The 23,774-nt window shown below is 38.7% G+C and overlaps 1 protein-coding gene across 6 annotated transcripts in view; it reads left to right on the top strand.

The window, feature by feature from the left end:
- The window catches only part of CTNNA2 (catenin alpha 2), a 766,120-nt gene that overhangs the window by 93,195 nt on the left and 649,151 nt on the right, over positions 1–23,774 (top strand). For 4 of the 6 annotated variants that reach the window (XM_065597259.1, XM_065597255.1, XM_065597258.1 and 1 more), the window contains exon 2: positions 2,461–2,567. In XM_065597259.1, the coding sequence (XP_065453331.1) occupies positions 2,466–2,567 (102 nt within the window). In that variant the 5' untranslated portion in view covers positions 2,461–2,465. Of the gene's footprint in view, positions 1–797; positions 979–2,460; positions 2,568–23,534; positions 23,572–23,774 lie in introns of those variants that run through there. The other 2 variants (XM_065597256.1, XM_065597260.1) reach the window with 2 other exon arrangements.

Genomic DNA, 23,774 nt, shown 5'->3' with positions numbered 1-23,774 from the left:
AATAGAATGAATAATTATTTAACTTGACATTTTTGTTTTTTTTGCTTAACTGTGTTAACTTTGCAATCAGGGTGGATTGATTTAAAGCAAGGCAATTTAAGTCATCATTTAAATCACAAATTGGAAAGCCTTGATTTTAATCAATTCCATTTGTACTTTAGTTATTTTCTAAATAACGGTGTTTTCTCATTGGTTGATATAACCATTAAAACATGTTGATTCACAACTAAATGGAGTCTTTGTACTAGATTTGGTACATCTTTTTGCTCCCTAGAACAGTATGCTATAACCATCTACATTTATTTAAGCAATTATATTGCTTAATATTTTAAGATTTTTATTTATAGTACATTTTAGTATATTAGAAAATAGTGAATTATATAGTGCTTATTTACTAGATAATTAATTTTAGCTCATGATTTGTGTTACGCGGCATTAGGATAGTGATTGGAATTTAATTAAACACACAAAACAGCTTATAAAATTTATTTTTATTAAAACAACCTTAATTGTTTTTGATATATAAACTTCTCTTATCAAAACATGTTTCACATTTACAACTAAATGATTTATTAAAGGAACAGAAGGATTAACTGTAGACAGTGAATTAAACTGACTATTTCAGTTTAACCTGGAGAAATTTTCAAATATGCCTGGATGAAAGTGACTGGAGCTTAAGTTTTTACTCACCTATGTCTCTTGAAAATGAGACAACAGTCTCGTAAGTTATTTAAGCTGTCCTTTAAACTGTTAAAACTAGTAGATCTCATTCCTTCCCGTCTCATTTTTATTCCTAGACTGGAAGAGAGAGACAAGTTTTCCTGCTTTTTCAACTCCCAATCGATTTCTCAGCTTTAAATGAATTAATCCAAATGAAGACAATATTATTTCTGTGTGTGAAGAAGAGGCTACTGCTGTCAAAAGTTGGTTTAGCACTTCAACAGACTTTGTTCCAGGTGCTTAGCTAGTGATTTCCAGGTGTGTGTTCAGTGATGTGACTTTCTTTAAAACGTCTTCAGCAAACGTGTATAGCTTGAGTGGTTCACCTCAAGCCCTGAAATTTATGATGGTTGGCATGACCATGGTGATTATTAGATGTCCATGTCAATCAGCATCATGTTCTTCAGCAGTTAGGCATCTACCCTGATTCTTTTGGTGGAGAATATTGGCAAAAATGAGAGAAAAGAGGGCCGTTTTTGCATGTGCAAATTATAAGGAGCATGGCTTAGTTAGGTTCTACAGTATTACACTCTGCTTTCATATTGGCTTATGCTATATTTTAGGTAGTGTATGGACAAGATAAAAATCTCTTTGTCTCTTGTGAAATGCCTTTGGTCTGCATTTACCTACCTATGGTTCCAAGTGGTAGTTAATGGGCACTGCAACTTTTCTGAATGACACAGGGCAAGTCCTTCCTATTTCATGTCCTTCCTATTACAAGTCCTTCCATCAGATATTGCCTGGTGGTGGGCAATATTTACAGTACCAAGTGCGTGCTATGGATTGCACACTTCAGGGTATGTGCCTGAATGCCTCTGTTTTTGTAAATTATAATGTGCCTTTCATATTACTCAAATACATTCCTCTGTGGTTTAGTGTGGGCAGTAATTAGTTTGGATTTAGAAAACCATTTTAAATGTCTGGGTTAATTAAATATAGAAGGCTTTATTCTGATCTCAGCTATACAAGACATTGCCAAACCTTATTATTGCTACTTTTATTATTATTTATTATTGTTATATGGCACTGCTCATGCAATGCTAGGCACTTTTCAGGAATTTAAAACGGGATGGATCCGAACCCAGCGAGCACCCTATCCAAAGACTGGTAGGTAGACAGAGGTTAGAGGAAGAGGAACAACGAATGGTTAGCTTTTATGCAAGTCAACATAGTAATGCTAACCCCAAACCTTCAAAAATTCTGAGTTAGTCTGTACTCACCAAATCATGAGATTTAAAAAAAAATAATACATTTTGTTTCTTTTTATAAGTGTTCTGGGTTTTGAGCCTTTATGGTTCACATTTTCAAGTTGTTCTTTGCAGTGGTGGAGGCTGCAAACTTCCTTTTTGTTTTGTAAATAAATGCTGAGATGTTCACGTAATTACATTTTTCCAAGAGCGGAGGCTTTGAGAAAAACGTCAAATGTTGCCGGACTAATGATAAAATTGCAAGAGTTGGCAGCACTGCAACTAGATCAAATGTAGGCAGCATGACAAAAGTGGGTGTTGAAGAAGGAGTTCAGAGAGAATGTAGCAGGAAAGGGACCTTGTGAATGAATTCAAACATAGTGTGAAATTTGCTGTGGGTCTTGTGTACATATGGGAGGTAGGTAAGTGATGCAGGAATATTTGTTGTATATCTTGTGTGCACAGAATATGTAAGTACTCCTCTTTATGTAATAGCTAAAAAATATACAGACTGAATAATTTACATAGGTTTATGTAATTTTGTCTCTTCTAGGGAGCATGACTTCTGCAACTTCACCTATCATTTTAAAATGGGACCCCAAAAGCTTAGAAATCAGGACTCTTACAGTAGAGAGGCTCTTGGAACCACTTGTTACACAGGTAAGTTGATTGTTTTGTACACTAGTTAGCTGTTGTCTTGAGTGTGATGCTGTATCTCAATGTATTGTTATTCTTAAATACTTATATTACAGTAGTGCTTAAGGGCTTCCAGGCAGTCTCCATGCGCTAGGCAGTGTGTAAACACATATTCAGGAGTTCTTGCTTTAGAGACTTTGCAGTCTAAGACAAATATCATAAAAAGAGTAGTGGGAGAGGAATAACATCAGACAAATACAATGTATATATGGCTATAATAGATAACGACAATCAGCAATTATTCTTCTAACAATTATATATAAAGTAAATGCCAACTATCCCCTTTTGTCCCTCACATCATTATTAATTAGCAGTTTTCTTACAGACATTATGGCAGAGGTGGGCCTGAAGGACAAGGGGTAGGCTTTCTTTTGAGTTTAATGCTGGCTTCTACAGTAAGAGTAAAACTGATATTAAACAAAAGTTCTATTTTTAAATGATATTTTTATGTGTGGCTCCCACACTGCGCATGTTGAATGATGTCACTTTCCAGCAAAATTGCTGCCACCATTCATATGTTTGTTTTGCCTTTTATATGTTGGAAAAAAAGGTATTTTATATTTTTCTTCAAATTACATTTGACAAGCCAGTATAAGGTAAACCTTGGCTACATGACTTTTGAGACTGCTGAAGTGATCAAATGGGTTGTGACACTCTGTACCTCGGGGGAACACCCTGCAACCCCATGTTCCCGCCATTTTCATCCTTATAATATGATTGTGTGGTATCCAATGCAAAGTTTGTCATATCAGGTGTCTTCAGAAGGCTCATGATGCACTGAGCATTGTTGTTATAATAATGTTATAGGTTGTAATTTCATGTATGTAGTTATGAGGCAGAAAATGTGTCTTCATGGCTTAAAACAAGCCCAGGAAAAACTCTCCAGGAGCAGAGGGGCAGTTCACACCTCATCAGGGCATGTATGGGACAAACCCAGCCCAGCCTCACAGGAACAAAGGACACTGGCCTAGGCAGCAACAAAGGATTTGTTGGACTCTTGAGTGAATCACCCCACTTCCTTTGGTCAGTTTGGGACTAGGATGAGGTAATGCTCACCTGACTCTGAAGTGGCGGGGGGGCGGCAAAGCCAAGAGGAAAGAAAGAACATGATAAAAGGGAGAGACATTTGCCAGGCTCTCTCTCTTCCACCTCCATCTACAGACACCACCACCAAGCGACTGAAGTGCTGATCAAAGGGGAGAGCCTGGCTGAAGGGCAACCAGCCAGTCTGTGGTGAGAAGCATCTAAGTTTGTAAGGGCACCGAAAGTGTTAAGATCAGCTTAGAATGTGTTTAGCTTTTATTTCATTTGACCAAATCTTACTTGTTGTGCTTTGACTTATAATCACTTAAAAACTATCTTCTGTAGTTAATAAATTTGTTTCTTTATTCTACCTGAAGCAGTGCTTTTGGTTTGAAGCGTGTCAGAGACTTCCCTTGGGATAACAAGCCTGGTACATATCAATGTCTTTGTTAAATTGATGAATTCATATAAGCTTGCAGCGTCCAGTAGTCATAACTGGACACTGAAAGATGGAGGTTCCTAGGGTTGTGTCTGGGACCGGAGATATTGGCTAGCATCATTTGGTTGCACAATCCAAGCAGCAGCTGGCCAAAAGTGCTCACTCACAAAGCTGGGAGTAGCTTACATGCTTGAGGCTGTGCGGGAACAACCCGGGAGTGGGGGTTTTCATAACAGAGAGGGTAAGGCTGGCTCCCAGAGTTGAGGATTGGGGTGACCTAGCAGATCCAAAGAACACCAGGGGAATGTCACATGGGTGTGGCTTTCATTTAACATGTTAATGAACTCTCCTGACAAACCTAGACAGATGCATCTGCTGCTAAGGTGGAGAGCTCTTTTAAAATCTGCAAGATCCTAACATGCTGAGTTGGGGTGAGGAATTAGGTTATGAGATGTCTTTCGCTCTGGTCCTGCTGATAGAAGGGGAAGTCAGGGAAAGTTATAGCAGGATGACTCTGTTAGGCAGTAATAGGTCAGGAGAGGGCAGCCTTTACTAAAGGGTGAAAAGTCTGCCAGGAGGGGAAAGTTCCAGGGTCTCTGAGAGGATGGTTGAAGACTTCAGATGAAAGCAGTAAAGCTCCTGTTAGGTTGGGACTAGTGATTTAAACTCAGGTTTCTGGATTTGCCTTGGTGACATTTGGTGTTGCTGGGTTTAAGATCAGCAAGACCCATGTACATAATGTAAATAATTATACCTGACTTTGTGACATCATTTTATCCAACAATAGAAACCAACATGTGCCCTGAAGTCCACCGCCATTTGGATGAGTGCAGCAACATGTTTATTTTTTTCATAGTTTGGCAGCAAGATGAGAGTGGGAGGCCAGCAGATCAAGGGATGTGATCATTCCCCTCTATTCAACATTGGTGAGGCCTCATCTGGAGTACTGTGTCCAGTTTTGGGGCCCACACTACAAGAAGGATGTGGAAAAATTGGAAAGAGTCCAGCAGAGGGCAACAAAAATGATTAGGGGGCTGGAGCACATGACTTATGAGGAGAGGCTGAGGGAACTGGGATTGTATAGTCTGCAGAAGAGAAGAATGAGGGGAGATTTGATAGCTGTTTTCAACTACTTGAAAGAGGGTTCCAAAGAGGATGGATCTAGACTGTTCTCAGTGGTAGCAGATGACAGAACAAGGAGTAATGGTCTCAAGTTGCAGTGGGGGAAGTTTAGGTTGGATATTAGGAAAAACTTGGTCACTAGGAGGGTGGTGAAGCACTGGAATGGGTTACCTAGGGAGGTGGTGGAATCTCCTTCCTTATTGGTTTTTAAGGTCAGGCTTGACAAAGCCCTGGCTGGGATGATTTAGTTTGGGCTTGGTCTTGCTTTGGGCAGGGGGTTGGACTAGATGACCTCCTGAGGTCCTTGCAACCCTGATATTCTATGATTCTGTGAATGCACAGTCTAGCTTCAGGAGGGGGAAATTGAACCAGTTTGTACATTTCAGAGTTTGTGATGGTCCCTAAGCAACTTCTTGATTTCATACATTTTTGAGGCCATAAGGGAACTTTAGATTTCCTAGTCTGACCTCCTGTATAACACAGGATTTCAAACAGCCACCCTGTTTCGAGTCCAATAACTTGTGTTTGACTAAAGCATATCTTCCAGAAAGGAATCCACTCTTGATCTGAAGACTTCAAGACGTGGGAAATTCACTGCTTCCCTTGGTAATTTGTTCCAGTGGTTAATCATTCTCACTGTTCTTTTTTAAAGTGCCTTCTTTATCATTTGAATTTGTCAGCCATTGGTTCTCATTATGCCTTTCTCAGGTAGATAAAAGATCCTGTTAATCCTGGTATTTTCTCCCTGTAAAGGTACTTGTATACTGTAATAAAGCCACTGCTCAATCTTCTTTTTGATAAACCAGATACATTGAGCTTCTTAAGTCTCTTGCTGTAGGAATATTTCTTCAGCTTTCAAATAATTTTTGTTGGTCTTTTCTGCTTTGCTTATGACTGGCCCTGCTAGTATGCAATGTTCTGAGCACAATACATTTATTTTTAACAGAAACATATTACACAAAAATGATTGCTTTTGAATTTGTTTGACAGTGATGTTCCATCTCCTTTCTATATATGGAAGTCTTCCTGTGGAATTCTGTTGCTGTGACATCTCATGGTCAATGTGGGAGCCCTTTGCTCCCACTAAAATGGAATTGTAGGAGACACATTGAAAATTATATAGGGCCTTTTCAAAAAGAGTGTAAGCTAAAATATTCAAGTTCTTCTCAATGTGATTTCCTTTGTCTATTCCACTGTAGGTGTGTGCGTGCCTCGTGCATGGTTGTCAGAGGATTTTTCCCTCAGCAGTACCCGTTGCGGCAGCACAAGTGCCCTCTGGTACCTCATGCCACTGTACACCAGTATAAAGGCCCAATCAGCTCCCGACTCCCCTCAGTTCCTTCCTGCCACCGGTGACAGTTGTTGGAGCTGTTATCTTTGCATTTGCAAGTCTTCCCTCTCTTCTTGTATATATAGTACCTGTCATGTTAGTTTAGTATAGAGTAATGTATTTTGTACATAGCTAGAAATTAGAGTAAGTTTAGTTTAGTTTAGTTCTTAGAGACATGCAATCTCTGGGGCCCGTTCGGGTACTGATCCAGTGCTGAAAGGCAAATGTTGTGTTCTCCTTGCTTCAAGGCCTGCTGCTCATGTGGCAAACCTATGTCAGTGCGCAACCTTTACCCCAGCTGCCTTAAATATTTGGGAGAGCACATGTAGATGACAAATATCACATTTGTAGAGGGGTTCAAACCTTGTTTCAAAACGGACAGGGCTGCCAGGCTGAAATACTTAGTCATGGAGTCTGCATTTCACCCTCCATTGGAACATTCCCACTTGGAGCAGATACTGAACATGTCCATGTCTTTCAGCCTTAACACTTTTTCCCCTTGCTTTTGTGGTTTTATGTTATGATCTATATGTAATATACCTAACTCACACACAAGTGGTTTTGTGTACTAATAGGAAGACATTCAGGCAAAATAGGCTTTACTGGTAATACCCAAATAACTAAAACAAAACTCATCACAGCTGGCAATAAGCATTTCTTTCTTAAACAACATATTATACATTCAGTTACACAGAATTTACAATGCAATTGTTAATAGTGGCATCTGGTGACTTCCAGTAGTTATAGAACCAGGGGGAGATTATTCAGAAATGAAAATTGTTGACTAGGTTACAAAAATTTTGGATGCAAAAGCAATGCAAAAATATATTTAAACTTCTTTGTTCTTCTTCTTTATATCTTCAACTAAGAAATATTTGCCAATTTTTCTAAATATAGGTGCCTAAATCTGTATTTAAATACCTAAATATTGACCTGACTCTTAAAAGGTGCTGAGCATCTATCGCTTCCATTGAAGTCAGTGGGTGCTACAGGTACTCGGTGCCTCTAAATTCAAACCATTTTTAATTAGTCACCAAAATTTGCATATTTTAGCTTATATTCTTAATGCTCGTGATGCAAAAGATTTCAGGGACATTTTGCAAAAGTAGAAACAGTAATATCCAGCTCTTTGGGACCTAAAGGTTTAGGCCTAATTTTCAAATATGGGTGCCTAAATTTAGATTCTTAAGTTCATATTTAGGCATATAAATAAGTGACCTGAATTGCAAAAGCACTGAGCACCCAACTAATGTCATTTAAGTCTTGAAGAATATATATTAAAAAAAGTTGAATTGAAAAATGGGTTTAAAAAGAAAGAAAAATGTCCAAGAAAAAGTGACCCATTGGGCCAAAAATGTTACATTAAAACTGAATTTTAGACAAGCTAATTAAAGTTCCAAATGAGAAACTATGGAAAACCTATTAAGCTGATTAAAAAAATCAATTAACCCATCATGAGCATTCATAAGAAATGATAGAATTACTTTTACATGAGGAAACCCTGGACTAGCAGACTAATTAGAATTTACATAGCTGTCAGAGATCTAAGAACATGAGAACTTGCTAAAGCACCCATATTCCCATTGCTTGCCATCATATTGAAAGGACAATAGATATGCTATGCCACATGCCATTTGACTTTGTTATTACTGCTGTTTTTAAGTGGGCTTTTTAGGAAGAAATTTAATTGAGAAGAATTTAGCACAATTTCTATTTCTTACAGAAAAATACTGAATAGATTTATCTAATGATTACAGTTGTCATGTTTGTCTTTCCTCTGTTTCACTCATTCTACAACTAACAATAAAAAGTAATTACTGTATTTGTGGCCTTCTTTGTTTTATGAAGGTTTATTACAATTTACCTTCATTATAAAATTTTGTATTTATGAATACTACATAACACATAAATGTAACTCAAGTATCAAAGGGGTAGCCATGTTAGTCTGGATCTGTAAAAGCGGCAAAGAGTCCTGTGGCACCTTATAGACTAACAGACGTATAGGAGCATGAGTTTTCGTGGGTGAATACCCACTTCTTCGGATGCATAACCCTTTGCTGCTTTTATAAATGTAACTGGACATAGTTCCTCAAGGAACAATATGCACCTTAGTACATAGTGACCATAGGCTGAGTTTTAACAAAAAGCTATCTAAAATCATTGAGGTTAGTAAGGGCTGAATTCTGTGCTCAGATATTTGTGTACAGCTTCCACTGGCCTCTGTGGAAACTGCACCCGAATAGGTGGGGGTTGATTTTGGTTCATAAAGATTATGGATAGTTCTGGATAATATTTTAATATAAATGGTGTTTAGTAGTTTGAAAAGTTATCCACATTTAAACTCCGTATTGCCTTTGTCGTCCCCTGCTGCACCATATGCTCTCTCCACGTCCTTCACTGTTGTTGATGACACTGGTAGACCTAACTTCAAAACCTGTAACTGTGATGGAAAGGTGATTAGACCCTCCAAATGCAGGGTTTTTTTCATAGAATCATAGAAGATTCGGGTTGGAAGAGACCTCAGGAGGTCATCTAGTCCAACCCCCTGCTCAAAGCAGGACCAACCCCAACTATGGCACATTCATAAGAGGATTCTGTAATGTAAGGAAGCCAGATTAATTGCTTTATTGATTATGAATAGTCTAGACTCTAGAAAAAACTAGAAGAATTAGTTTGCCTTTGTGTACCAGTCATGTCACCCAAATGGTGGGCCACTAGTTCCTCTTAGTAATACAATTTGCACAAAGGACAATGGTTGGCAAAAACATCTATTATAAATATGAGCAGATTAAATTATTACAGAGCATTTACTTTCAGTCACAAAGGGAAAATTATAGGACTGTGACTATTACTGCCGTTTTTGTTATGGTAGCACCGAGGGTCTTCAAACAGGGATTAAGGCCCTATTGTACTAGTCAATATACAAACCCCCTTCTACACACTTCACTCCCCAAACCCCCAAAGGTTTATATATGTTAATTGTTTACATACTATAGTAGTAAGGATTTAATTCAAACTACTTTCCCCCTTTCTTACTTGTGCCATTGTGTTCCTTCTGGCAGGAGTATAGTAGTACAGTTTACATAGATTTTTAGCTCCTGGGCAGCATGGCGTTAAACATGTTGTTAAAGTGTAGTCCTCAGTTGTTTTTGGTTTGTATGATAATTTTTAACATGGCAATAACTTTATTCTGGCACTTCTAGAAATCTTGACAGATGATATTGCCTAAGAAGTACAGTAAGTACTAAAGCACTTAAAGGAACTGATCATGTAAACAAGATATTTTGTGCTTCTTATGTTTTCAAAAAATGCAACTTCTGTAAGAAGAATTTAAAATTAATTCTGCTAGATGGAGTTTTTTTTAGTATACAGCTATACTGTAGGTTTTTTGTTTTATGTTCAAAGCAAGGCAATTTTGTATTGCAATTATAACACATTGTACTACCTTCAAGAACTGGGGACATTTAGCACCACATTAGCTCAGAGAAACATAAAGATCATGTATGGTAAATGCAGAGATATCGATTATTCAGAGTGAAAGTTTTTCTGTAGTGTCAGTTAGTAAAATTAAGAAATCTATATAATATACAAATGATTTGATGTAATTCCAAATTGCTTTAATGTAAGTGAACAGTAGCATCATACTAACAGTACCACAGTTATGTCTGGGGTGGCACTTCAATTCTAAGCTTTTATTTGTAATGGTTTATAATCAAGCCCAACAAGAGATCGATTAAAACCCAGAGAAGAATCTAAAGTAAAATGTTTAGGGATACTTTAAAAAAAATGTATTTAGCAATTTCTAAATGATCAAAGCATGGGAAATAGTGGTTTTTCAGCCATTACCATAGTTCAGATTCTATTTGCTCTTGGATAACCCTAGAGCTCATTGCATTTAAACTCTAAATCTGGCACATATCTAGTACACCACGAGGAATGTACGATTTACTGAGTTGGGGCAGGTGGGAAGCGCTTTGGAAATAGTTATAGACGTGGTTTATCAGACTTGCACAGTGCATTATTTTCACCATCAATTTTAAATGTATATTGGCACAGGTATGCAAGTAGGCATGCATACTTTGGACACCCATGAGAGCCCAAGTTTCTCCCCCATCCTGGCACGCATACACATACACAGCTTGGCAAACTGTCTTTCCTCTGTATATTCTTCTGAATCCCCAAACATGTCAGTGGCCATCTAAAGGGCTAGTGCACTGTGCCTGTGAGAGAGCAGGAAATTGGTGGCACCATCATCACAGCTGGATAGTGGAGCTAATGATCTGCTTTTTCATTTCTTATTTTATTTATATTAATAAATAATTTATTATATATTTGAATGTTAACAACGTGCTTTGTACAGTTTAGTACGAGCAGGAGATCCACACCCACACCCAAGAAGTTTATAATCTACATTAAAATATAAAACAATACATTTAGTGATCCAGAAGATTAGGGAGGTGGAAGTATCACAGGACAACAATTACTTGGACTTTTGTTTTAGCTGTTATGAATATGAACCAACACAGTCCTGCTTTCCGTACCCTCACAGTGCATGACTGTAATAATAGAGAAGTATGAACGGTGCCTATTCAGCTCAATGGATGTTAACTTGGAAGCCTGTCTGTCATGTTCTCTGCATTTCTTCCCCTAAGTGGCTGTATGTCTAGAACTTGAATACAGCTTCAACCGTCCATCTCGTCCATAAACCTTGCCTGAATTCATGTTTTAAAGCACTGGCAGCAAGTAGTAATCCACTGAAGGATTTATCCATGACTGGCTAGTGGCATGGAAAGCAAAGGGTGGTGGGAATAATAAGCGATGAGAACGGAGATGTAGGCAGGAGTTGAGCTGTGCAGCACTTTCTGGGTGCTGACAAGTAGTTTGTTTGACATGAAAGTTGAGGGTGAGTTAGTGGGGTAATTTCGAAAAGGAGATGGTGTTTCTCACAGTGCAGGAAAGCTAAGGAGTTCCAACTCCCTTGCAGGCTATCTTGGGCTCGGAGTACTCTAGGGCATACAATTCCAGAACATGCAGAATTTGAACAAAATTCAAACCAATAACCAGCTCCCACATTCCCAATTAGTGTCAAATGCAACAGTGCTTTTCTTTCCGACACTCCCAGCCTGTCCCAGTCTTATTTCATCCACTGTCAGCCTGCTTCTCTCCCAGTCTTCTCCCCTCACCTCCAGCATGTCCAAATTAGTTCTCCCCACTGCCCCCACTCCCTTTTCCTGTCTCACCCTCCCATCATGCTCAACTCCTATCACTCTCCAGCCTCTCCTCTTGTCAGTATAACTCCTCCCTTATAGTCTGTCTCTGTCCCACCATGAAGCGCCTCTGAATTCCGGTCTGGCTACTATCTTCTCATTCATGCTGCCTGGGCCGTGCCAGCAGGGCAGCATGGAGAACACAGGAGAGAGAGTCCCCGTCCTCTCCGTTCTGGTGCCTGAAGCCACAATGGACCCCAGCAGCTAGGAGGAGGAATTGCAGGCAACTTTCTGATCAGCCGCTGCAGTCCTGGGATGATGTATGAGCAGTCTGGTCAGCACACAGTTGCTATGTGAGGGGGGAGTGTGCGCAGTGCAGAGAAAATCTTTAAAATGGTTAGCTGCCAAACGCTAACAAGCCTCCACTGAGCACGTGGAAATGGAGGGTATGTTTGCACTGCAGCTGGGACCACGTCTCTCAGCCTGAGCGGAGAGACCCACTCTAGCAGGGCTCACAGTGGTGCAGTAAAAGTAGAAGCATGGATGTTGTGGCTCAGACAGCAACTCAGCCCATCCGACCCCGAGTCTGAGCTTGGCTGGCTAGCTCAAGTGTTTGCCAAAGCTGCAATGTACATGCTGCTATTTTTAGCACACTAGGTTGAGCCCCCTTAGCAGGAGTCTGTCTGCTCTGGCTCAGGGGCTCACTCTCAGCTGTAGTGTAGACATACCCTGAGAGATTGTCATTTGGCAAATTTTCGCTGAGATAGCAAAAGGCATTTTCCTAACACTAGGGTGACTCTCCTGCTAAATTTCAATTGACTTCTCCAAAACACGTAGGTCCTAGAGCTTCCCAACTAAAGAATGGTGAGAAATTTTTAGCACAGGCAAACCGTATTTTCACCAATTTTGGTTTTTTTGGAAATGGCTAACTGCTTTTGCTGAAATTTTCAACAAAACCAACAAAAAATCAGTGTGATGCAGATACCCAGCATACAGATTTTAGCCTGAACAGTTAGTTTGGCAAAGTAAGAAGTAACTGAAAACAAGGTTTATAATGGAAAGTGTTAGACAGCCTTTTAACCATAGGTGTCACTACTAGTAACTACTATAATTACAGTAAACTAGTGTAACATTGTGGTTGAAATTTCAAGTGTACAAAAGGGAGAACATTAAGAACATAAGAACGACCATACTGGGTCAGACCAAAGGTCCATCTAGCCCAGTATCCTGTCTTCTGACAGTGGCAAATGCCCGGTGCCCCAGAGGGAATGAACAGAACAGATAATCATCAAGTGATCCAGTCCCTGTCGCTCATTCCCATCCTCTGGCAAATAGAGGCTAGGGACACCGTCCCTGCCCAACCAAGTTAAAATCCTCCACAAGGAATATGTAAATTAATATTTTAAAATATATGCCATGTACATTATTCCAGACTGCTACATATGTTCAAGAGACTGAACTCCATTTTCAGGGGAAACATATATTTTTCTTGGCTCTTAAATTAATTAATATTCTGAATTCTTATTTTGTTTATTAAATAGATAATACCAGTTAATTGAGGGAGGTTGCTTGTAGAGTAAGATTTACAAAATTAATAAAAGAAGAAAGCTCTACAATGTTTAGTGAAAAGTATTAGTATGTTTTGGTGCATAATGTATTTTCTCAGCTTGTCTAAAAAGCAATTCCATGAACTCTGTCAAAATGTTTTGTGAAATTAAATGTCATATTCAAAATTAGGTTAATAATTCATTGTTGTGTACCAAAAATGATTTACTAGTGTGTCACGTACTATGTGGTAGTGTTGATCTGAACAGGATGGAAAGTGATCAGCACACTAACCCCTAAACTCAACTTTTATCTCAAATATATAAACAGAAATAAGGAAGGTGTTATCAGATAACATTAATTGAATTAAAGGATGGGAGTGTAATTAATGACAATCAACATGGTTTAATGGAAAATTGTTCTTGTCACAGACACTTAATAACATTTTTTTTATCAGATTACAATTTTGCTTGATAAGGGAAACACTGTTGACATAATAGATTTCTGTAAGCCATTTGATTGACTGCCACATGACATTCCAACTGATTTTGTATAGTGCTTTTAAAAAAGTGTAGCACATATTAAATGGATTAAAAATTGGCTAACACATAGATTTCAAAAAGTACTGGGGAACCATCATCCAATGGGTGTTTTTCAAATGGCGTCTTGTAGAAATCTGTTCTTGGCCCAATGCTATTCAATATTTTTATCAATGATCTGGAAGAAAATAAAAAAAAAAAAATTAATGGCACAGTTTAAAGATTGACATCAAAGAATGGTGGAGTGATAAATAATGTCAGCTTAATTCTATAGGGCAATCTTGACTGCTTAGTAAACTTGGCTAACTTGAACAATGCAATTTTAATATAACCAAATGCAAGGTCAAACATTTAAGAAGAAGGAATGTAGGTCACAATTACTGGAATAAGGTCTGTATTCTGGAAGGCAGTGACTCAGAAAGGAACTTAAGGGTCATGGTGGATAACATTTGAACAATGAGCTCAAAATGCAATTCAATGGCTAAGAGCTAATATGATCCTTGAAGGTAAATATGATCCTTGGTCCTGCTAGTGAAGGTAGGGGGCTGGACTTGATGACCTTTCAGGGTCCCTTCCAGTTCTATGAGATAGGTATATCTCCATATATTTTATTTTAGAAGTGGGAGAATATCAAACACAAGTAGTAATACAGCATTAGCGAAACCATTCCTGGAATACTTTCCAGTTCTGGTATCCACACTGTAAAAATTATGTTGACAAATTGGAAAGGGTTCAGAAAAGAGCTAAAAAATTATATGAAGTCTGGGGAACTTGTCATAGAGTGAAAGACTAGAAAAACTCAAAATCTACTTAGTTTTTCCAAGAGAAGGTTAAGAGGTCACTCGGTCAGGATCTATATAAGCTTTTGCATGGTAGTAGAGGCCTTTTAAATCTAGCTTAACCGGATCGTATGGCTGAAAGCTGATGCTAGACATATTCAAACTTGAAATAAAATACAGATTTTTTAACAGTGGGGTAATTAGTCATTGGGATAATTCTATGTGGAGGATTCTCTTTCTTTTGAAGTATTTAAATCAAGATTGGATGTGTTTCTAAGATATATGCTATAGTTCAGGCCCTTCATTTTTGGTTTTTATTTTGTGTAAATTTAGTGTTTGTTACTAAAATAAAAAAAAAAATTGCAAAAAATGGACTCCACGGTTTTCTGGGTAACTATCAGGATTCTGGAACTAGAAGAGGTGGATGAGGCAAGGGTGCCATCTCCTCATACTGCCTCCTCCATATCTTCCACTTATGCACCTGCTCCAGTTATCAAGCCACCAACTCTTCTTTCAGAGCGGGAGAGTTGGACCTGGGGGGTTCTCCCTTGGATCCTGTGGGGTCTGTCCCGGTTGCCAAGCTGCCATCTCTCCTTCTAGAGCAAGGAGCCGGGCGCAGAGAGTTTCCCGAAGAACTGTCCAAGTTACTGAGCTGCATCCAAAATTTGACTGAAAACTGGTTCAAACAAACAAACAAACAAATAGCTTTTTGTAAAACCGAGGACATTTTTGGTAAAAAATCTGTAAAAACTGAAAATGAAGGGCCTTAGCTATACAGTTCAGTCAGAAGTTACAATACTATTCAGGAATTATTGCATCAAAATCTATTGGCTATGTTATATAGGGAGCTCAGATTGGATGATAAATATGGATCCTTCTGACCTTAAAATGTATAAATCAAGCAAGAAAATGATAACGGATATTAATCTCACTTTGTAGTTAAAACTCCCAAGAGACCAAAGATTTGATTCGTAACCCAGAGAATTAAAATGAGATGCTTCCGTGGGCTTTGGAGGAGACCCAGAGAGACTAAGCTATGTATTGAGAATGAAGCTTGAGCTGTAGTACATTTAAAAATCTCATTTGCTTTATTATTGTTCACTGCATTAATTTGCTATATGACCTCATACAGTGTTTATCTTAAAAGTTAAAAAAGCTCCCCAATCATTCTGATTACTGAAGAAATAAACCAATTACCAGTTCTTGCTTTTAAGTCTTAATTAAGTTAATGTTATTCTGTGTAAGCTTTTGGAAAATGATAGATTTTTCTTTTTGCATAACACATTATGCAGTTCTCAGGTATGTGCATTATTTACTTAGGATTCTTTGACATTCAAATGTATTGCACAATCATTTTGTCCATTTTTTTCCTGCGCTAATTACCTGGGAATATCTATTGCCATTGTTGGATGTACACCTTTTCATTGAAATTTACATAGCTTAAGGTCCTAACAAATCTTTCTTTGCTGGCTGTCATTTTAATCTTTCAGAAAAAAAATGCATTTGGGTCAAACTGGCTGGCAGAAACTGCCCTCTTCTGGCTAGATATGTTTAACTAAACATTGCTTCTCACTCTGAGAAGTGTGTAAATGAAATGCAGTTGAGGTATGTTAAAATGTTTGTCTTAAGCAACCTACTAAAATCTTTATGTAATCTTTAGTTGTACAACTTGTTAAAATCCAGATAATAACCCTCTCCTATTACAAGTTCATTTGTGGTTAGTGTCTCTACCTGAAGATCGCAGCTCAGAGTAATCTATGCTCTAATTGTGAAGAAATGTTTTCTGTACATGAACTTAAGGAGTTTGTGGTGTCTGCATTTTTCAAAGGGTGATTAACCATTTGTCCTTCATGTAGGTCTGCTCTAAATCTGCGTTATGTTGGTCACCAGGCATTGTGCTATGAAACTTTAACCCGTTCTTGTGATATGGTGGGAATCTTAAATATGTCTAATTAATGTACAGCTCATTGGACACTCCGATTCTAATATGAAGGCCACTTTAGAAAAGTGTGCAATAAATATTGCCTTCATGTGAGTTGAACAGAAGCATTTCTTTTATATCAGGCAACTGGTTTATGATTAAACATAGCCGGGGGAAAGCAAGTTTTGAATGCAAATTTCAAAATTGGAATTTGAACCCGCTTCTTCTTCTTTTATTGTTTTTAACAGTTTCTCCATAATTGTACCTGACTTGTTGGCTCATGTTGTGCAACTAAACAAACAGAAGGCTGGTTGCTCAAATTTTCAGTGTTGGTTCACAGCCAGCTTGTAAATAAAAGGCTATTGAGCATTCACCACAACCAGAACAAAGAACCTGCCTGAGCGCCTGCTATTTATGTAAATGTTTTGGTTTAAAAAAATAGTCTAGACTCTGAAAGAAGCAGCAACATGATGGAACATGCACTGAAGACAGAATTGATAACATAGATCCACATAACTGAATAAGAAATATACTTTAATTTTTTCCTTTAAGAAATTGTCAATGTATACATACAATTTTCAACTTTCACAAAATTCTGAATATTATAATTCAACAAACAATAATTTAAACTATTCAGTAAAAATCTTCCCCTCCCCCCCCCACACATACACACCAAAGAAAGAAAGGTTATTGCATTATTTGCCCTGATTTTTGGTAAAGTCTGTTTAATATGCGCCTTCCCCCAACAAACAAACAAAAAACGGATATAATCAGTTCAACTGTGTCAAATAGTCTTTTTGTTGTCTTTGAGCCAAATTATGGTTCAGCTGGAGCATGGGCCTAAGGGGTACCTTGTACAAACTATTCTGTTGTATAATTGGGCTGTGATGAGCCTGTTAGAGAAAGATATACCTCGAGGGCCCAAGATGAAGACAAGCTGCAAACCACAAACCTGAACCTTGTATTAACTGTGTTTGTCACCAACACACATCTGAGGTACATCCTGTGCATCTGCCTCATGGAGATGTGTAAAATACATTTTGACAGTTAACTGCTCAGAGCCAGTTCCAAAGATTTAGAATGTGGATTACCTGTACATTCTCTAGGGAGTTTGGTTACATTTTATTTTTCTATGATTGATGGAGGTCCACACAGGGGCACTGCCAGCATTGCTTTTGGGATAAGGAAACCTCTGCTCCAATATGACTGGTACCTTTTCTCTGGTTCTCAGTTGCAAGAGACTTGATATTTTCTTTTGTACTGGGTTTTGGTGTGGCCACTAACTGAGGGAAATACCTCATTAAGTGATCTCCAGGACTCATCATTCTAAAGAGAGAACCTACAATGCCGAGACAAAATGGGAAAAATGGTCTCCAAAATGACAGGTTAGAAAATGAAGTTTGTCTTAAGTTTTATTACAGCTTTATCCTACACAGCTACAGATCTGCTGCTTAAAAGCAGATGCTGCTTGTTGCTGAATTGGAGAATGAAGACTTTTGTCTCCTCTGTCAAGGTTTACAAGTCTACCTCAGCTAATTCAGTGGGGGTTGCTGCTAGAAACATCTTAACAATAAAATACGCTGGTACTGGCCCCTTTGAAACCAAAAGAGAGAGTTCTTTTGGTAGGAACATGGTTATTCTGAAAGCTCTAGCTATTGACTTTGTTATTTTCAATTTTTTTTAAAGGATCCTCTCTGTTTTAGAACAGAAAAGGTCTGAGACTTCAAATGAGAGACAAGATGGGTGAGGTAATAACTTTTATTGGACCAACTTCTATTGGTCACCCACCTTGTCTCTTTAATATCCTGGGACCGACACAGCTACAACAGTACTGAATGAGACTTCAAATGACAGATTAAATCAGGGGTGGTAGAACTCAGGTGACAGGCAGTGGGGCTAGCACCTATTGTGGAGACTTCACCCCGGCATAAACTCATGAATGCTGGGGGTGGAGGCGAGACCAGGACTCAAATAAGCTGGATTAGTAGCCACAGGGCCCATGATCAGGCCAGGGAACAATGAGCAGCACCCAAAAGGCCTGGGATGGGCCCAGGAGTAGGTAGGAACCCTAGCACCCTCCTTCTCAGCCTGAATCTGGCTCCCTCCCCAATTAGTCTTAGTGCCTCTCCTATCCCTCTGCCCCCCTCCTCATTCACAGGGAACTTGCACCCCCCAAATTAAATGAGTTTGGATTGAGCTACAGCAGACAGATCCAAAGTATGAAGCTAAGGCCTGTCTAAACTACAAAATTAACCCAACCTAAACCTTCAATGGAAGAATTCTTCTCTCAACCTAACGTCCCGCCTTTCGGGGAGGTGGATTGCCTGCTCTGATGGGTATGTATGTAGTGTCTATGCTGAAGCACTACACACCTTCTGTAGTGGTTCAAGAGTAGAAGAGCTCTATGACTATCTCACAGTGCTATAACTCTAGCTAATTACCTAGCAGCTGTGTCAAGTACATTTTAGGATGCTTTCATGCTTTCTGCAAGGCTGTCTCTGATTTTATGTATATTCTCATTTAAGTAATGTGGGAGCCATATGTCACTGGAGGGCCTTAGCTATAAGGTTGGGTCCCAGCATTCGGGGCAATCAGCTGGTTCACGATTTGTAGCTGACTCCATTATTCTCCATTCACAAGAGACATTTTGAAGAACTGCATGTGCAAAATTTCTATGTAAGGAAGTATGAGGGCACTTCTTAAGTTCCAGCATGTAAGGGCACGTAAAAGCCAAATTCCCTGTCTATCACATGAATGATCTGGGATGGGACTGTAAAAGAAAAAGGGAACTTGGTGTAGGAAAAGTTATCCAGGAGAGAGACTATGTCCTCTCCAATCCTAGCTTGCTGAAATCTAGGTGGAATGACCTCTGTTTGCTTCTAGCAAGTGTGCAGTGTTACTTGGACTCCTTTTTGGAATCCTCTTGATAAATAAAGCTGGCCCAGATGAGAGGAATTTAAACTCAACTAAATTTTGAGCTTCATTTTAACTCCTTGGCTGGGGCATCTGCCCACTGGCTTACAGTTTATTTCTAAAGTAAAAATAAAACACTTACAAAACAAAACAAAAGCACCCTGCATACTTACAGAATCCGTTTTAGCTTCTCAAGGACTCCATTCAAAATATGAAAGTGATACGCCAGTTCTAAAGGTGCAGAAACTGAAAGGGGCTGATTAGAACTTCTGTGTCAGAATCAGTTGTAAACTATTGAACTTTATGTGCTTAATATAGGTAATCATTTACATATTTTTCAGTAACAAACATAGCTGGTCTTGATGGTGTGTCCCCACATGTATGCTACTCCCACATAATCTCATTTGCTCTGTAGACCGTAGACAGAATTTTAAAGGCTAGATACCGTACAATGTAGTTTTTTGCCTAGCAATGAGTAACCAGCTGTGGCAAATGTATTTTCTGTGAATGTATGTCTCAGACTGGAAACCTTGCCGTTTTCTCGATACACATGGTCTTCTCTTGGAGGTTCAGAAGCTTTTGCTTATTTGTATTTGTTTATTGCATGTATATAGTGTTCTCCTGATTTCTAGACTGGAGTAGTCCTATCGAATTCCTTAAAGTGAAGCGGTATTGTTTAATATCTTCCATTATCTGCTTGCATAAAAAGGTTAAGCTGCACCCTTGTATATGAAGGAATTTAACAAAATGAAGTTTGCAAGCAGGAATGATTTTTCTCTATTTGTTTCTTGTTACTCTACAACAATGAAAACGTATTGTACCTTTTTAGGCTGATAGTAAGTACTTTTATTACTAGCTATTCATGTGGAAGCATAAACAATCCAACGTACTGAATGGCTACTGAATATTGAGTTATTTCCAGAGGATGTATATTAATCTGTTCAGGTTTTCGCAGCAAATTAAGCATAGGTGTTCACTCTATAGAACAGAGTGATTAAGCTTTAATACATGGCTCGCAATGCTTTACTTAGCAATATAGTGGTCCATAAGATTATATTAATCCAAGTACAAAATAGTAAAAAGTCAAGGCAGACATTCTTCTCTGTTTTTGAGGGAGAAAATATCACTCTCTTTCTCCCCTGGGCATTTGCAAGTTGGCTTTCCCCTCTCCGAAACAATGTGTTAAGAATTTTGGACTGATATGAGTTGCAAAGGGAGGTTTTTGAGCCAGTGTTCATTTTGGGGTGCCTTTGCCTCCCACAATCTGTCTTTTCCATTACACACAAAATACCTAGTAATGTTACATGCTTTGTGTAAATACAGAACTCAGAGTTTACAGGACTACTCCTCAATGAGCCTAAAAAGTCTGTGATGGTTATATGTTCTGTCTTTTCAAACCCTGCGCTAAAGATTCACATGTCCCTTCATGATTCAACCACCATTCCAGGGGACATGCGTCCATGGTGATGACGGGTTCTGCTCAATAACAATCCAAAGCAGTGTGGACCAACACATGTTCATTTTCATTATCTGAGTCAGATGCCACCAGCAGAAGGTTGTCAAGTCTCAGGGGGTTAGTCTGTATCCACAAAAACAACGAGGAGTTGGTGGTTGTTTTTTTTCAGCAGAAGGTTGATTTTCTTTTTTGCTAGTTCGGGTTCTGTAGTTTCCACATCGGAGTGTTGCTTTTTTGAGACTTCTGAAAGCATGCTCCACACCTCATCCCTCTCAGATTTTGGAAGGCACTTCAGATTCTTAAACCTTGGGTCGAGTGCTGCAGCTATCTTTAGAAATCTCACATTGATACCTTCTTTGCATTTGGTGCAATCTGCAGTGAAAGTGTTCTTAAAATGAATAACATGTGCTGGGTCATCATCCAAGACTGCTATAACATGAAATATATGGCAGAATGTGGGTAAAATAGAGCAGGGGACATACAATTCTGCCCCAAGTAGTTCAGTCACAAATTTAATTAACACATTATTTTTTTAACAAGCGTCATCAGCATGGAAGCATGTTCTCTGGAATGGTGACCGAAGCATGAAGGGGCATTCAAATGTTTAGCATATGTGGTATGTAAATACCTTGCAATGCCAGCTACAAAAGTGCCATGCAAATGCCTGCTCTCCTGATGACATTATAAATAACAAGAGGGCAGCACTATGTCCCATAAATGTAAACAAACTTGTTTGTCTTAGTGATTGGCTGAACAAGAAGTAAGACTGAGTGGATTTGTAAGCTCTGAAGTTTTACATTGCTTTGTTTTTGACAAAAAAAGTTATGTAACAAAAAACATCTGCATTTGTAAGTTGCACTTTCACAACAAAGAGATCGCACTACAGTACTTGTCTGAGGTGAATTGAAAAATCCTATTTCTTTTGTTTATCATTTTTACAGTGCAAATATTTGTAATAAAAATAATATACACTTTGATTTCAATTACAACACATAATACAATATATATGAAAATGTAGAAAAACAACCAAAATATGTTAAAAAATTCAATTGGTATTCTATTGTTTAACACTGTGATTAAAACGGTCAGTTTTCAGAATGGAGAGAGGTAAATAGTGGTGTCCCCCATGGATCTGTACTGGGCCCAGTCCTATTTAACATATTCATAAACGATCTGGAAAAAGGGGTAAGCAGTGAGGCAGCAAAATTTGCAGATGATACAAAACTATTCAAGATAGTTAAGTCCCAGGCAGACTGCGAAGAGCTACAAAAGGATCTCACAAAACTGGGTGACTGGGCAACAAAATGGCAGATTAAATTTAATGTTGATAAATGCAAAGTAATGCACACTGGGAAACATAATCCTAACTATACATATACAATGATGGGGTCTAAATGAGCTATTACCACTCAAGAAAGAGATCTTATAGTCATTGTGGATAGTTCTCTGAAATCATCCACTCAATGTGCAGCAGGAGTCAAAAAAACCGAACAGAATGTTGGGACTCATCAAGAAAGGGATATATCATATTGCCTCTATATAAAACCATGGTACGCCCACACCTTGAATACTGTGTGTAGATGCGGTCGCCCCATCTCAAAAAAGATATATTGGAATTGGAAAAGGTTCAGAAAAGGGCAACAAAAATTACTAGAGGTATGGAACGGCTTCCGTATGAGGAGAGATTAATCAGACTGGGACTTTTCAGCTTGGAAAAGAGGCGACTAAGGGGGATATGATAGAGATCTATAAAATCGTGAGAGGTATAGAGAAAGTAAATGAGGAAGTGTTATTTACTCCTTCTCATAATACAAGAACAAGGGGCCAACAAATGAAATTCATAGGTAGCAGGTTTAAAACAAACACAAGAAAGTTTTTTTCATGCAACACACTGTCAACCTCTGGAACTCCTTGCCAGAGGGTGTTGTGAAGGCTAATACTGTAACCGGGTTCAAAAGGGAGCTAGATAGATTTCTGGAAGATAGGTCCTTCAAAGGCTGTTAGCCAGAATGGGCAGGAATGGTGTCGCTAGCTTCTGTTTGCCAGAAGCTGGGATTGGGTGATAGGGCATGGATCACTGGATGATAACCTGTCTGTTCATTCCCTTTGGGGCACCTGCCATTGGCCACTGTCAGAGGACAGGATACTGGGCTTGATGGACCTTTGGTCTGACCCAGTGTGGTCATTCTTATGTTCTTATGTTCCTATCTCCCCAGTGTTGTGTGGCATCCTGAACTTCTGCTGGCTGCTGCCCTCCTCCTCAAGTATTGTTTGAATTCTGTGGTGCTCTATATAATGGAGAAAGTGCTATGAGATTATGTAAATGAGATGATGCTTTGCTGTGATATAAATGAATGATATTAACATAGTATGCTCCACTGGGATGCAGTATATGGGATCACTATACTATTAGAATTCTCCACTCCCCCTTCGGAATATTATTTAGTCCGATAGTGAATGATGATGACCACTTCCTAATTGGGACAAGTTTAATTTGTGAAATATAGTTTAATGGTGAATAAAAGTATACTACTCTGCAGATCCCATGGATCTACTTGCTAGATACTATTGACCCTTCAATGGGGCTTTTCTTTTTCGATTCCTGTCCTATAGGTTCCCCGGTGGAAGTTACTGCTGTTTTAAACAACATGAACTCCAGATCAGATTTCTGATTGGATATCTGCAGGGAATAATGTAAGGAAGAGGAGCTTGACCCTTCCCAAAGTACTGTGTAGCCTAACACCACAGAACTCCAATGGAGGACCTTCAGTGGGTCCAAGTGAAGTGGGAATATGTCGGAGACCTGGCTTTCTTGTCTCCATGTCTCTTATCGTGGATCTGTCTAGGTTTTTGTCCTTTCTGCTTTTGGATGCAGATGAGACAAACTGGAGCCTTTA

Source organism: Chrysemys picta, chromosome 5 (assembly GCF_011386835.1).
Source record: "Chrysemys picta bellii isolate R12L10 chromosome 5, ASM1138683v2, whole genome shotgun sequence".
NCBI lineage: Eukaryota > Metazoa > Chordata > Testudines > Emydidae > Chrysemys > Chrysemys picta.
This window is presented reverse-complemented; position numbering and strand designations above follow the sequence as displayed.